The 16746-nt window shown below is 40.5% G+C and overlaps 1 protein-coding gene across 2 annotated transcripts; it reads right to left on the bottom strand.

The window, feature by feature from the left end:
• Positions 1-51: 51 nt before the first annotated feature.
• LOC124878864 (1-phosphatidylinositol phosphodiesterase-like) lies at positions 52-15070 on the bottom strand. 2 transcript variants are annotated; one of them, XM_047383032.1, is made up of 4 exons: positions 15019-15070; positions 7089-7165; positions 4047-4617; positions 52-677 (listed from the first exon to the last, which is right to left on the bottom strand). In XM_047383032.1, exons 2-4 carry the CDS (start codon positions 7124-7126, stop codon positions 321-323), a joined length of 966 nt encoding a protein of 321 aa, XP_047238988.1. In that variant the 5' UTR covers positions 7127-7165; positions 15019-15070; the 3' UTR covers positions 52-320. The 2 variants fall into 2 exon arrangements, with proteins under 2 accessions (XP_047238988.1, XP_047238987.1); XM_047383031.1 differs by lacking the exon at positions 15019-15070 and adding an exon at positions 7500-7660.
• Positions 15071-16746: the final 1676 nt, after the last annotated feature.

The raw sequence follows: 16746 nt of genomic DNA, 5'->3' as shown, positions 1-16746 counted from the left end.
TTCATTCACATGGCTAGATAAATAGATGTTAAGAAGAGCTAAAATCAGACATTGCTTAAGCAATTTCATTTATTTGTGAGAAGTCTTGTGTTTTTAAACATTTTTTTAAATAACAATTTCAGTCTTTTTAAAGGCTAGAAAAAAGAGGCATTTTTATCACAATATTTCCTTATTATGAAGTAAAATATTTCAGTTTTGCAAGTTTCATGTTCTTAACTTAGGCAAGTAATGATTAGTGAGTAGAAAACACGTTAAGCCTTGAATTTTTTGCTGAAAAGTCTAATTGTTTTCAAATTTCTGAGTTACAATGACAATATGAATCATTTCGTAGCAGCAAAATGTTTGATCATCTGCCTGAGTAAAAAAGTTGCATGCTCCAAATCTGGTTTGTTGGTTTTTACAACCTCTTTTAGTTGGAAATCAATGATCATTTGGATCATGGGAGCAGCTGGAAAGTCCATGCATATGATTCCAAAGCGCTGGTTCTGGTTGGCCTTGGCCTGCAGGTATTCGTACAGCTGTGGGTTGATGCCCTTTGCAACAGCTCTGGGGTGGGCGAACACACCAGCTCCACTGGCATAGGTAAGAAAAATCTGACCCATATTTCCTGATGGTGCAGCGTCCAGGTGTTTGTAGACACTTTGCCATTTCTCCTCCAAATTCAACAGTGTGGGTACCTGCAGGCAGCAGCAAACGTCTGTCACCTTAGCAATCATTCTGTTACCATTTTAGGGTTTTAAACATTATGACCCTGCATACAGATTATGTCAAAGGAACAGAGAGCAGCATACTAGTCCCTTCCAAAAGTATTCATACCTCTGTAATGTTTTTCACATTTTGTCAAGATAAAACCACAAACTTCAATGTATTTTACTGGGATTTTAACAAAAAGTAGAGCATATATGGAAGGTGGTTACTCTTATATTTCAAAATAACATCCAGTGCCACCAATGGCCTTTAGAAGTCACATACTTAGTAAATTGAGTCCTCCTGTGTGTGATTTAATCTCTGTAAATATGCAGCTGTTCACAGCTGTGAAGTCCTCAAAGGGCTTCTGTGAACAAGCAGCATCATGAAGACCAAGGAACATAACAGACAGGTCAGGGATAAGGTTATAGAGGTTTAATGCAGGGTTAAGTCATAAAAATATCCCAAACTTTAGACATCTCACAGAGCACTTTTCAATTCATTGTCTGAAACTAGAAAGAGTAGGACATAGCGGCAAACCTACTAAGATATGGCTGTTTGCCTAAATCAAGGCCAGATGAGGACAGCATGAGCAGAGAAGCAGCCATGAGGCCCAGGGTAAGTCTGGAGGAGCTGCAGAGATCCTTTATGAAAGAGGGGCAAGAAGAAAGCCTTTTGACAGAAACCCCTAAAAAGGCCAGTTTGCAGTTTGCCCTAGGCCATGTAGGGAACACAGCAAACATGTAGACGGACGTTCTCTGGTCAGATGAGACCAAAACAAAAGTTTTTGGCCAACATGAAAGAATTCTTGAAGTGGCAAAAACAAATTTTAGACATCACCCTGAACACACCATCTTAACAGTGAAGTATGGTGGTTGCAGCATCATGCTGTGGGGATGATTTTCTCCAGCAGGGACAGGGAAGCTGGCCAGATTTGATGGGAAGATGGATGGAGCTAAATACAGGCCAATACTGGAAGAAAACTTGCTAGAGGTTTAAAATTTGAGAATGGGGTGGAAGTTCACCTTTCAGTGGGACAATGACTCCAAACTTGCAGCTCAGCCCACACTAGAATGATTTACAGGTCCTTCTCAAAATATTAGCATATTGTGATAAAGTTCATTATTTTCCATAATATCATGATGAAAATTTAACATTCATATATTTTAGATTCATTGCACACTAACTGAAATATTTCAGGTCTTTTATTGTCTTAATACGGATGATTTTGGCATACAGCTCATGAAAACCCAAAATTCCTATCTCACAAAATTAGCATATCATTAAAAGGGTCTCTAAACGAGCTATGAACCTAATCATCTGAATCAACGAGTTAACTCTAAACACCTGCAAAAGATTCCTGAGGCCTTTAAAACTCCCAGCCTGGTTCATCACTCAAAATCCCAATCATGGGTAAGACTGCCGACCTGACTGCTGTCCAGAAGGCCACTATTGACACCCTCAAGCAAGAGGGTAAGACACAGAAAGAAATTTCTGAACGAATAGGCTGTTCCCAGAGTGCTGTATCAAGGCACCTCAGTGGGAAGTCTGTGGGAAAGAAAAAGTGTGGCAGAAAACGCTGCACAACGAGAAGAGGTGACCGGACCCTGAGGAAGATTGTGGAGAAGGGCCGATTCCAGACCTTGGGGGACCTGCGGAAGCAGTGGACTGAGTCTGGAGTAGAAACATCCAGAGCCACCGTGCACAGGCGTGTGCAGGAAATGGGCTACAGGTGCCGCATTCCCCAGGTCAAGCCACTTTTGAACCAGAAACAGCGGCAGAAGCGCCTGACCTGGGCTACAGAGAAGCAGCACTGGACTGTTGCTCAGTGGTCCAAAGTACTTTTTTCGGATGAAAGCAAATTCTGCATGTCATTCGGAAATCAAGGTGCCAGAGTCTGGAGGAAGACTGGGGAGAAGGAAATGCCAAAATGCCAGAAGTCCAGTGTCAAGTACCCACAGTCAGTGATGGTCTGGGGTGCCGTGTCAGCTGCTGGTGTTGGTCCACTGTGTTTTATCAAGGGCAGGGTCAATGCAGCTAGCTATCAGGAGATTTTGGAGCACTTCATGCTTCCATCTGCTGAAAAGCTTTATGGAGATGAAGATTTCATTTTTCAGCACGACCTGGCACCTGCTCACAGTGCCAAAACCACTGGTAAATGGTTTACTGACCATGGTATCACTGTGCTCAATTGGCCTGCCAACTCTCCTGACCTGAACCCCATAGAGAATCTGTGGGATATTGTGAAGAGAACGTTGAGAGACTCAAGACCCAACACTCTGGATGAGCTAAAGGCCGCTATCGAAGCATCCTGGGCCTCCATAAGACCTCAGCAGTGCCACAGGCTGATTGCCTCCATGCCACGCCGCATTGAAGCAGTCATTTCTGCAAAAGGATTCCTGACCAAGTATTGAGTGCATAACTGTACATGATTATTTGAAGGTTGACGTTTTTTGTATTAAAAACACTTTTCTTTTATTGGTCCGATGAAATATGCTAATTTTGTGAGATAGGAATTTTGGGTTTTCATGAGCTGTATGCCAAAATCATCTGTATTAAGACAATAAAAGACCTGAAATATTTCAGTTAGTGTGCAATGAATCTAAAATATATGAATGTTAAATTTTCATCATGACATTATGGAAAATAATGAACTTTATCACAATATGCTAATATTTTGAGAAGGACCTGTACATCAGGGGTCCAAAACTAGTCCTTGAGGACTGGTGTCCTACAACTTCTACATGTCTCAGGTTGAACACATCTATTTTAAATAATTAGGTCATAAGCCGAACACTGGAGCACTTCACTGCTAAAGACCTAATTTAGACATATTTATTTAAATACATTGGACCAGAGAAACATCTAAAAGTTGCAGGACTCCAGCCTTCGAAGACTGTCATTTGAGACCTCTGGTTTAGATCATAGCATAATCATATTCAGGGAGTGGCTCAGTCATTCCTGACCTAAATCCAGTTGGGAATCTGTAGCAATTACTATTGAAAATTGATGTGGTCCGATCCTCCATATTCAATTTGACAAAACTATTTTGCGAAGCAGAAGGAAATGCATAATTTTCCTTTGCCCTCACAATTACATTCTACGTTGTCTAGATCTACCACATAACATCCAGATAAAATGAGGTGAAAAGGTTTAAGGTGTGTGAAAACGTTTGCAAGGTCATGTAATGTTCTGGTTTCATGTGATTGAATTTGAATCCCACTGATCTGGATTTTTTTATCCTAACCTTTTGACTTTGGTTGAGCATTTTTCTATGTATTTTTCTATGTATCTGGAAAGCTACAGTTTGATTGTTGTTCAAGCCTCTAAACTAAAACAGAAACAAAACATTCTCATACCTTCCAGTCATCAGCTATATCCAGGGAACCATAGCGTATTCCCAAATCTGGCCCAGTGAAATCCTGCAGGATGATGAGCTTCCCTCGGGCCTCACCCATGGTCGGCACCAGTCGGCTGTGCCACAGCAGGTCCCAGTAAGCGTAGTGATGGATGCAGTCTACCACAGCACCGTATATGTTATTTGTCTCACTGAACTCCTCTTTTAGACGCATCAACACTGTCTCACTTGGGTATTCGTGCAGGAAATCAACCACGCCCTCTAGTACATGTCCAAAGTGAGCCCACTGATAAGACACCCCGTGGTGGATGGTGAGATTCCCATTGACGTGACGCACACGGACATCTAGAAAACGAACGCCGGCACGGAGCTGGGAGGCCAGGCTCCAGGTCTGACACTCTGCGTATACGCCGCCGTACAGGGACATGGTGTTGTGTGTTCCTGGCATAGTGATCGCAGACAATGGCTGATCATCGGGGATGCTGGCCATCCAGAACGGGTTCAAGAACTTCGGGTTTGGAGTGTCATCATAATCAGGTCTCTGAATTGCAGCAAAACTAAACCCAACGACTCTAAAAATAAGATATAATTAGTTTATTATACTGTGCAGGGAAGTACCAATGAAGTGATTAATGTAAAAATAATAGGACTCTGAAAATTAAACAAATACCAGGCAGAAAATGAACCTATGTTTTGGTTTTCTAAATACATGTTAATGTATGATCATTTTAGTCCATCCATCCATGTCTTTGAATCCCACAGTATTCCCAGGCTAGATGGGATATAGAAATCTCCAGTAGGACATTACCAGAAAACATCCAAAAGGGGATAACCAGAAGTGATCCCTATCAGATGCCTGAATTACCTCAGCTGACTCTTTTCACTGCCAAGAACTTGACACTTTACCCCAAGCTACCAAAAAGACGTAAAATCCTTCGGTTTTTTCCAAGGACAGAGCCCAGCTATCGTATTGGGGAGGCTCACTCTTGTTTGTTGTATCCGGGACATTTTAAGGTGGAAGGGATCAAACCATCCGGTGCCTGAAGAGATTCAAAGTGCTAACAAAAGGAATATAGTGCTGTTGTGCTGACAGACAGACAGATAGACAAACATGGTAATGTCCAGGTATCGTATTGTTCATGAAGGGGATGGGTACGGTGTCCCAGTGATAAATGGCTTTTGAAACTAAATGTGTGAATCAACCCCTAGAACAAAAGCAAAATACCTTTAGAAGATGCTGAAGCTGTAAGAAAGTGACACTATGAAAACAAGTTCTATACTGACATGGGCTGAAGGCCACTTAAAGTGGAAGAAGACAATTCTCTGAAAGTAAGTAAATAAGTAAGTAAGTAAGTAAAATTTCATTTATATAGCACCTCTCAAGACACAGATCACAAAGTGCTTCACAACACTAAAAGAAATTACAATTGGAATAATATATTTATTAAGCAATATGAAAAGCCAGAACATCCTCCCAACAGTACGAGATCGGCAGCATCATGTTGTGGGAGTGGTCTACTGTACTAGGGACCAGAGCACTCCACAAAAGTAGCAACATCTCAAAACAGCTAGGAAATTAAAGCTTGGACAGGATGACTACTTTTAAGGCTAGACTTAAAACTTTCCTTTTTGATAAATCTTATAGTTAGAGTGGCTTAGTTTATCAGGGAGGGAGCCTTCCTCCCTGATAAGTTATGGTTGAGGTGCAAACACACCTTCCATTTCTGCTACCTGTATGACCCCTTCTCTTTTCCAATGGTTATAATCAGTCTGACAGAGGGAGGTATCCCAATCCTTGTGGTTTTTAGTATAACAATGACCATCAGTGGGACCCTTTGTGGGGTTCCTTGAGACGACATTGTTGTAAATAAGCGCCGTTTAACTAAATAATCTGAACTGAAACTATCTGTGTAGTTATGCTGCTATAGGCTTAGGCTGCTGGAGGACATAATGACCACTTTCACCCTCTTCGCTACATTCTCACACTACTCTCCAATGTTGCATTATTTTCTGTTATTTCAGTTTTTAACTATGTTCTCTCTCTTTTCTCTTCCTAGAAGCTACACCTGGCCTGGCTCTGTGTCTACCTGTGACACCTTTCTGGAGAGGGGCATTGTCCAAGCTTCTGCTGGCAACAACTTAATGCTCACCCTCTACCGATGATCCACATGGCACTGTCTTTCAGTGTTCAACCCTTTCTCTCTCCTAGACATGGCTACTGACTGAGCTTTTACTGTAACAAACTCTATGTGCTCTCTTTCAGACTCTAACCTTGAAAACTGGCTCAGAGTTTATCTGTTCTTTCTTTCTAGATGAAGCCTCTAAAGGAGCTACATCCATTAACATTTACTTTTCCTTCCCATAGAAAGGACTCCTGGATCAGTGCTTCATTGTTCTCTTTGTGTCTCTGCTCTGTTCTCTCAAACCCCCAGGCGGTCGTGGCAGATGGCCGCTCGCACTGAGCCTGGTTCTGCTGGAGGTTTCTTCCTGTTAAAAGAGAGTTTTTCCTCTCCACTGTCGCTACATGCATGCTCAGTATGAGGGATTGCTGCAAAGTCAACGCCAGTGACTGTCCACTGTCTCTACATGCTCATCCAGGAGGAGTGACTGCTACAAGTCACTTACTGGACGCAATCTGCTGGGTTTCCTTAGATAGAAAAACTTTTTATCCAATTTGAATAAATAACTGAATCTGACTGCACTGTTCAATGGTTAGGATTAATTGGAATGTATGAACCTGACTGTTGTGAAGTGCCTTGAGACAACATGTGTTGTGAATTGGCGCTATATAAATAAACTGAATTGATTTGAATTGATGAACAAATGGATAAATAATACAGCCAAATTAGTTCCAAAGTGGACCATGGACAAGACAGTGTTTTGGAGTGGCCATTACAAAGCCCTGATCTCAGTCCCATAGTCTAACTATTAAAATAACTAACTACTAAAATAATATGTATCATAGACAGTTTGAACTTCCAGCTTGTGATTGTTTAAGTTTGTGTTCCCTGTGTCAGTGTGTGGCATGTTTAAATGTTCTCACCCCAGCAGGACCACCAGCTCTGGTAACAGCTTGTACATTTTCACTGATGTAGTTCCTTACGTGTGATTTTTCCAGTCCTAAAATCCAATGTCGGAAAAATATAATTAAATTATAGAAGCAGTGCCAGGTGCAATCTACTGTTAGTTTGTTCTTTTATTTTATCAAAAATAAAACAAACTAAATAAATGTTTAACATAAAGTTAACTAGCCTGAAACTATAAGGCACTTTCCCTTCATGGAAGTCTGTAAGGTATTATGAAAACCAAACAGTGGAAACAATTTGATTCCTGTTTAAAACAAGGTCAGCCTTTGCTCACCACTACTGATCACTTCAATAGCAGAACTAAACCCCCTAATCCCAAATAACTGAACCACCCCATGGAGCGCTGCTCAGTTCACTAAAGTTCATACCTGACACTACAGGGTCAGTCCAGTTGGTCCAGAACGGGTCCCAGTGGATGCTGCACGAAGCGAGCAGGACAGAGAGAAGGTCGGCCAAAATAATGACCAGAGAGTCAACCCGGGGTTTTATAGTGGGAAAAACCACGGCTGAGCTGAATGCTGCTGATCAGGGGGTGGGAGACCAGAGGGGAAAAATGCATGAAGGTGGGGGCTGAGGGGTCCACAAAAATTCTGTATTTATATGTACGATAATTTTAAAATTACACCTATGAAGCAGTTTAAAAAATTGACCAGTTTTTAGAATGAGCGGACTGGGCAGAGTCAAAACATGATCTGATACCTATAAGTCACATGTTTACTCAACCTGTCCATGGTGTAGCGTGGTTCTCACCTACTGGCTGCAGAGATTGGTTCCAGCACCTGAACATCTGGGAACATGATTAGACAGGTACAGAAATAGCTGGATATTTCTGTACCTCTGTAAATAGTCTCTACCAACAGACTATTTACACATCTACTGCGGCTGAGTGTTTTCCCACAAGATTTGTTTTATCATAATGCAAAAATGGAGGAATGTTGATAAGGTTTGGAATTACAGTGAATTGCAAAAACAATCTTACCTGTTGAACTTTTTCATGTTTTGTCACAATCACAAACTTCAGCGTATGGTTGGTCTATGTGATAGACCAACACAAAGTAGCACCTAGCTGTGGAGTGGAAGGAAAAGCAGTATTGCTGTTTTTGTTGTGCTGAAAGGAGAACTTCCAAGATGTCTCAGGTCTTTAAGATTCTCTAACATGTTTTCTTCCAGGTCTGCCATGTGTTTAGCTCCATCCCACTAACCACCAACTCTGACCAGCTCTCCTGTCTTGATTGATGAAAAGCATCCCCACATCATGATGCTGCCACCACCAGGTTTTATAGTGCGAATGATGTGTTCAGTTTAATTTGCAGTACAGTGTCTTGCATATCAGCCAAAAACCTAAACTGTGGTTACATCTCATCCATATGTTTGCTCTTCCTGAGCTACCATTGGCCCTTCTGGCTGCTTCTCTGATTAATACTCTCCTTAGCTGACTTTGATTTAGGTGGACAGACATGTCTCTGTAGGTTTGCTGTTGTTTCATGCTCTTTATATTTTGAGATGATGGATAGAACAGAGCTCTGTGAGATGTTTGCTTGGGATATCGTCTCAGAACCTAACTCAGCTTTAAACGTCTCCACAGCTTTCTCCGTGACCCATCTGCTGTGTTCCTCGGCCTTCATAAAGCTGTTTGTTTACTAAAGATCTTTAGCCAACCTCAGAGGCCTTCAGAGAACAGTTGCATTTATACCCAGATTCATTTACACAATTATGTTACCTCTAAAGCAAATTGGTTGAAATGGATTTTATTTAGGCGTACAAAACGAAGGGGGCTGCACAATTAAACACTATTTTTTGTTGATCACCTAAAATCCCATTAAAATACTTTGATGTTTATGGTTGTAACGCCACAAAACATGACAAAGTTCAGGCCTGTCGAATGTGCAAAGGTAAAGCATTCCATAACCTAGGGGCCTCAATACGGGAGGCTCAATCCCATCTAAGCTTCCGCTTCGAACTAGGAATGACCAGAAGCAGCTGGTCAACGGACCGACGTGACCAAGTGGGAGTGTAGTGGTGGAGAAGCTTAGTCAAAAAAGGTGGGGCAAGGCTGCGCAAAGCCTTAAAAACAAAAAAAAGGACTTTAATATGGACTCTAATGTACACAGGCAGCCAGTGGAGCGAAGCCAGAACAGGGGTAATGTGTTCCCTTTTACGCGTTCCTGTTAAAATGCATGCAGCAACATTTGAAACCAGCTGCAGGCGTGTAAGTGAGAACTGGTTAATTGCGAGATAGAGTCAATTACAGTAAACCAGCCGCAATGTAATGACTGCATGGATTACTGTTTCCAACTGTCGCCTTAAAAGAATAGATTTAGCCTTTGTTAGTTTTCTTAAATGGTAAAAACTAGACTTAATGGTGGCCCTGATTTGACAATCAAGTTTAAAATAACTGTCCATCTTAACATCAAGGTTCGTAACTGTGGACTTAATGAACATTGCCAGGGGGTCTAAATTACCAGGAGGGGTCTGACATGCTCCACTAGGTCCAAAGACAAGTACCTCAGTCTTTTTTTTCATTAAAATTAAGGAAATTTAAAGCCATCCAATGGAAGGAGATGCCATGTTTCCTAAAAATAGACCCCAGAGGAAGGAGGTACAGAGAAACAAGCAAAGGCCCTAAAATTGAGCCCTGGGGGACCCCACATGACAGAGGAGCAGAAGATGATTCAAACCTTCAACCTTTAAGGAAAATGTTCTGTCTGCCATATAGGTCCGAAGCCACTTCAAAATTGCAAAACCAATTTAATATCTATATATTTTATATATTTGAAAGGTTTGATGAGCCAAAAATAATAATAAAAAAACACTTGAATTTTTTATAAATTTGCAAGCCATCAGTTAGTTGCTCTGTGTTCTGTTCAATTCGTCACATTGAAATCTGGGCCCTACTGATTAAATCTGCAACATTCAACATAAATCAAATTGTAATTTTAATCATAGTGACACATACAACTACTGCCACAAAAAGAAAATAACACGACTCAATAATTGTTTTGGGGCAGGTTGTAATTTCACATTAGGTAGAACAATGGACAGGAGTAGTGTGTTTGCAGGTGTGTGTAGTATCTAGAAAAGCCAGCAGATGTTTTCCCTTTTCATCTCAGATCACCACCAAGGAAGTTAAATATTACACAACAGTCTCATCCATTTAAATAACACCATGTTTGATCAGTTGCCACAACAAGCTGACAGACTATGAGCTGCAAGCCTTATGGTTTGGATTAAAAATGTGAAAACACTAAGACAAACCACAAGATATAGAAATAAAACATTAAAGATTTTCAGTAAACATTATAGTATATTGTTCTTCTACTGCACACACTGCATTATTTTGGATACAGGTCCTTCTCAAAATATTAGCATATTGTGATAAAGTTCATTATTTTCCATAATGTAATGATGAAAATTTAACATTCATATATTTTAGATTCATTGCACACTAACTGAAATATTTCAGGTCTTTTATTGTCTTAATACGGATGATTTTGGCATACAGCTCATGAAAACCCAAAATTCCTATCTCACAAAATTAGCATATCATTAAAAGGGTCTCTAAACGAGCTATGAACCTAATCATCTGAATCAATGAGTTAACTCTAAACACCTGCAAAAGATTCCCGAGGCCTTTAAAACCCCAATCACGGGTAAGACTGTCGACCTGACTGCTGTCCAGAAGGCCACTATTGACACCCTCAAGCAAGAGGGTAAGACACAGAAAGAAATTTCTGAACGAATAGGCTGTTCCCAGAGTGCTGTATCAAGGCACCTCAGTGGGAAGTCTGTGGGAAGGTAAAAGTGTGGCAGAAAACGCTGCACAACGAGAAGAGGTGACCGGACCCTGAGGAAGATTGTGGAGAAGGGCCGATTCCAGACCTTGGAGGACCTGCGGAAGCAGTGGACTGAGTCTGGAGTAGAAACATCCAGAGCTACCGTGCACAGGCGTGTGCAGGAAATGGGCTACAGGTGCCGCATTCCCCAGGTCAAGCCACTTTTGAACCAGAAACAGCGGCAGAAGCGCCTGACCTGGGCTACAGAGAAGCAGCACTGGACTGTTGCTCAGTGGTCCAAAGTACTTTTTTCAGATGAAAGCAAATTCTGCATGTCATTCGGAAATCAAGGTGCCAGAGTCTGGAGGAAGACTGGGGAGAAGGAAATGCCAAAATGCCAGAAGTCCAGTGTCAAGTACCCACAGTCAGTGATGGTCTGGGGTGCCGTGTCAGCTGCTGGTGTTGGTCCACTGTGTTTTATCAAGGGCAGGGTCAATGCAGCTAGCTATTAGGAGATTTTGGAGCACTTCATGCTTCCATCTGCTGAAAAGCTTTATGGAGATGAAGATTTCACTTTTCAGCACGACCTGGCACCTGCTCACAGTGCCAAAACCACTGATAAATGGTTTACTGACCATGGTATCACTGTGCTCAATTGGCCTGCCAACTCTCCTGACCTGAACCCCATAGAGTATCTGTGGGATATTGTGAAGAGAACGTTGAGAGACTCAAGACCCAACACTCTGGATGAGCTAAAGGCTGCTATCGAAGCATCCTGGGCCTCCATAAGACCTCAGCAGTGCCACAGGCTGATTGCCTCCATGCCACGACGCATTGAAGCAGTCATTTCTGCCAAAGGATTCCCGACCAAGTATTGAGTGCATAACTGTACATGATTATTTGAAGGTTGACGTTTTTTGTATTAAAAACACTTTTCTTTTATTGGTCGGATGAAATATGCTAATTTTGTGAGATAGGAAATTTTGGGTTTTCATGAGCTGTATGCCACAATCATCCGTATTAAGACAATAAAAGACCTGAAATATTTCAGTTAGTATGCAATGAATCTAAAATATATGAAGGTTAAATTTTCATCATTACATTATGGAAAATAATGAACTTTATCACAATATGCTAATATTTTGAGAAGGATCTGTATATAATACTGATTATTTGCAGCATCTGCTCGTATGTCAGGTTTTTAACCCTAACCCTCCGCGAGGCAAACATAATGTTGTGCTGTCTATAAAATAACTGAATTGAATTAACTTCAGGATATTCTTTCCAAAATTAAAACTTAACTTTTGTGAGGTTGCATCTTGTTTTTTTAGTTTCCTAAAATGTAAATGCAAAAACATTTCTAAAATTGTTTACACAAAAAACACAATTTCCTTTTGAATAAAATGTTCATGAAAAAGAAGATCCAAGAATGCTAATAAAATTCCTAAAATAACAAGGAAAATGTACTGAAGAATCATTAAGAAAGTGAAGATTTAATAAAATAAAGAGTCCAAAACCTACAAAAACAAGAGATAGTCAGCAAGGAATCCGAACCACTGGGCAAAACAAGAAACATAAGTGGGATGCATGACGAGCCCAGAAACATGAGGGGAACCAACAGGAGAATCCAGCCACGGGCGATGTAAAGAGAAAGCATATATACACTGGGAGGAGTAGAGCAATGAATAGATGACTGCATGTACTGTAACTAAATAAGCTGTATCTGTGGAGCATGAACTGAGATACTGAGGAAGAATCGCTGAAAATAAAAATCATGTAAGCACCACAAATGAACACAGGAGAAAATAACTAAACAAGATATTCATAGCGGGTTGTGGGGAAGCTGATGCCTATCTCCAGCAGTGTATGGACAGGAGGCAGGGTTCACCCTGGACAAGTCACCAATCCATCGCAGGGCAACACAGAGACATACAGGACAAACAACCATGCACACACTCATTCACACCTAAGGGCAATTTAGAGAGACCAACTAACCTAATAGTCATGTTTTTGGACTGTGGGAGGAAGAGGGAGTACCCACAGAGAACCCACACATGCACAGGAAGAACATGCAAACTCCATGCAGAAAGACCCCTGGCCAGGAATTGAACCCAGGACCTTCTTGCGCCAAGGCAACAGTGCTACCAATTGTGCCACCTAAACAAGATAATCACAGAAAAATGAAGGGATTAGTAAACAAATGAGTAAACACGAGAATCTACAAAAATCTTTTCTAAAACATGCCATGCCCTGATTGCTTTCCAACCTGCATTTGAAATTAATTGTAAATTTCAACCATTTAGTAAATCTATTACGTCTTGGTTGGTTCAGCAACAAAGGTGCACTCATGCCTAAAGTTTTAGTTTTAAATGTTTTTATTATTTCCTTGATCAAGTTGTGACATTTTTTAATGCAAGTGATTTTCTAAAATGTGTTACATCCCCTGGCTTGGTCTAAGGGATATAAGGGACCAACATAAGTTTATAATTTTAGACAGCGAAATGAGGAGTCAAAAGGGCAGTTAAAGAGGTTTCTTTTCTGCTATTTTTAAGTTTATTTTCTGTTCAGACTGGTAAAAGCTTCAGGGAGAGTTCAGGCCAACATAACAAACCAAACACCCTGAGAAAAAAATAAAAGATAACTTACCTAACTCCAATAAAAACAAAATATACAAACCTACCTAACAAGCAGATAAACAGGAGAAAACTGGTGTTAAACAAAAGGCGGCTCAGAACAAATATACCAAGAGGCATTCAAGAATACACAACAAATAGGGGTGTATGGCAGTCAAGTGGCCAAAAGGCTTGGAGGGCAGCTTCACAGCCATTATATAGTGTGTAGGTAATTGCTAATTGGATTGAGACCCAAGAAGCAGCACCCAATCTTGGAGGAGGCGGAGCCTGGATCAGAACAAGGCAATTACTTCACTACCAAACAGAAACATCCACCTTGGGGATGTAACAAATGTTTTAACTATATAGTTTTATAAGCAGAGGATTTGTTTTGTTGCTTTTTTAGCTTTTTTTGAACTGTTGCCTTGCGTTATTCTCTCCAAATGCTCCAGCTTCCTCCACAGTCCAAAAACATGACTGCCAGATTAATCGGTTACTATAAATTTGTTTTAGGTATTAGTTGTTTATTCTGTGTGTCTCTGTGCTGCCCTGTGATGGACTAACGGCCTGTCCTAGGGGTATCCCGCCTCTCGCCCAATCACCGCTGGAGAAATGCACAAGCCCCCCTGCAACCCTGCAAGGATTTCATTTTTCTCTCTTTCAACAGAAAAACCCAGCCAGAGACTGCATTTGCAAATTAGCCAAGGGTTAGAATGCCTACGTGAAGGGCAAGAATTACTTTGAAACACTGGTTATGAGCTGTCCCTGATCAAATAAACCTAAATGAATGAATAAATGACATTACAGTAGGGCTCCTTATTGCTTTTCTCTGTCACACATACTGAAACAACACAATACCCACAAGGTCTAAAGTTGCTACATTTGAGTAAAGGCAAATCATGGGAAGAAAAAAGTACTTAACGCGAGCTCCATAGGAACAGAGATAAAAATGAGCTCTACAATAAACTGTCAATAAGGTCACCAAAGGTTTTAAAGAGCATAACCCAAGATGTACTTAAACATTATAGGTTTACGACTTTACAGAGAGCAAGAGAAAATGGTGCATCTAACCTTGCCATAATCGTGATTAATAAACCTGCTCTGAAGGTGGATAGAAGGAATAAACTCCTCAGAAAATATTTCAGGAGAAAGTACCACACAGATTATAGATGGCGGTAAAATGAGCTTCTGGATAATTAATAATAATCACCATTTTATTCAGCAATCAAAGGTTTTGTATTAAAAAAGATAAGTTTGGACTTATTTCAGGACGGTAGAGAAACTGCACAGACCAACCCATTCTTACAGTTTAAAAAAGTCACATCCACACAAAGCCTGCATATTACTGGTGTTGAGTGTAATTTGTTTTCAGCAGCACAATTTGACTTTTTGTGTGATTTACGAGTACGAGTAATTAGTAATGCTTTTGCGGGGGTCAGTAACAGCTTAAATACGGCAACACAAAATAATTTCAATAATATAAATGAATCAATCAACTCAACCTGTCTTTCCTTGATGCTGAAACTAGTGGGTTTGAAGAGGCTTTGAAGACGGAGGCTCATGCACCTGATGGAGAAGATTCTTCTGGTAACAAGTAGTTTCTTGAAGGGAATACGACTTAATCTTCAGTTTTCTTCCTTTAAGTGGCAGGTACTGATGCTCCAGGCTTTGATGGTTAAACAGGATCTTTGTTGCTATATGTCTCTGAAGACAGTAGTTTCCAGAGGCTGAAGAATTGAAGGAAACCCGGAGACATAAATGAGGTTGATTCAGGACTTCCAGAAGCCTGAAACTTACAGCAATCAGCTGTTCACCGATCAAGTTCACTTCTGTTGTCTGGATAAAAAGGCTTTAGATTAAATCAGATTCTTAATTTTGAGGCACAGTCCTTTCTGGGCTCACGGGTTGCTCCTCTTTTTAATACAGTCGATCAGTGGGGCTGTGTCTCTGTTCCTTTTCCATCCAAGCTTATCTTTTCCATCCAAGCATATCTTTTCCGTCCGATCTTGTTCGCTGGTCTTCTGCGAGGAAACAACCCCGTTTCTGCTCTCAGCATTGTTTTTATAGCGCTTGATGCCTTCACCGGTCAGGCCCTTATTAGGCTTCTTAGTTATTGCGCAACCTTTTCAGCTCAGCTTCTTGATTATTGCTCAATACTTTAGTCATGGTCATTGTGACCTACTGATTCTGCTTCTCAGCCTTGGAGATGCCAATAATAGCCACGCTGGTCTGCAGTCGCATCCTCCCGTCGCTGTCAGCATGCAGCTGGCTCTCATCACTCCTTGTCATCCTCAGTTCTTTCCCTAAACTGCTCAGTTTTAAACTTTACACAGTATTACACATTTCATTCTTCAGCTTTCAGCATTCACTTTAAAACACAGTTGCAAAACCATCACTTCATTCTTTTTATTCATGCTTTACAAATGATTAATGTTATATTTCTTTCATATATAGCTGATTGAGAATGTCAAACCTTAATGTTTTTTCCTCTAATTCTCAGTTCTTAACCACATTTCAATCATACATCTTTTAACTTGTTAATCAAAGATTACTAATTTTATTCAATACATGTGAAAGAATATAAAATCATCATACATCATTTCTTTGGATATACTTGTTTATATTTTTGTAAAAGATAAGACAGATCACATGTGGCAGATAATATGTGGCTCCACACAGGCCTCTCCAGCCTCTCAGCTCCAGAATATGAGAACATGCTTGTTTCTCTCCTCACTGCTTCTACTGTGTGTTTTAATAATTATTGCATGGATTACACAGAAGGATATAAGGATATTTATTGTAACTTTTATGGAGTTAACTGTGAGCAGTTACTAAATGTTGCATGGATTACATGGAAAGATCTCACCTTATTTTGACACATGGAAGCGCAGTTCGAAATACAACATAATGAACGATTTATTTTACATGCCAACAAATGCCGATGTAGAAATGTTCATGCACAAGAGCTGTTGAGGGAAACAAAATGAGAGAGATTTGGCTCATCCTAATGCTCTGTAACAGCATCTTCTGAAACTCATAATTAAAAATGACATCACTGCGATCCTGTGATTAAGCATGCACGCTAAAGTATGAGAAGATTTTTAATCTGCTGTAGGGTAGACGCAATGTATTTGTTAACTGGTTACCAAGTATGTTGTACTGTCATGACTCCTAACTACATATTTCCTTAGAACCTGGTCACCCAGTTTAGGTATGAGGATGAGGGAAAT

This window comes from Girardinichthys multiradiatus, chromosome 13 (genome assembly GCF_021462225.1).
Source record: "Girardinichthys multiradiatus isolate DD_20200921_A chromosome 13, DD_fGirMul_XY1, whole genome shotgun sequence".
Lineage (NCBI taxonomy): Eukaryota > Metazoa > Chordata > Actinopteri > Cyprinodontiformes > Goodeidae > Girardinichthys > Girardinichthys multiradiatus.
Note: the sequence above shows the minus strand (reverse complement) of the source record. Positions and strands in the feature narration are given on the sequence as shown.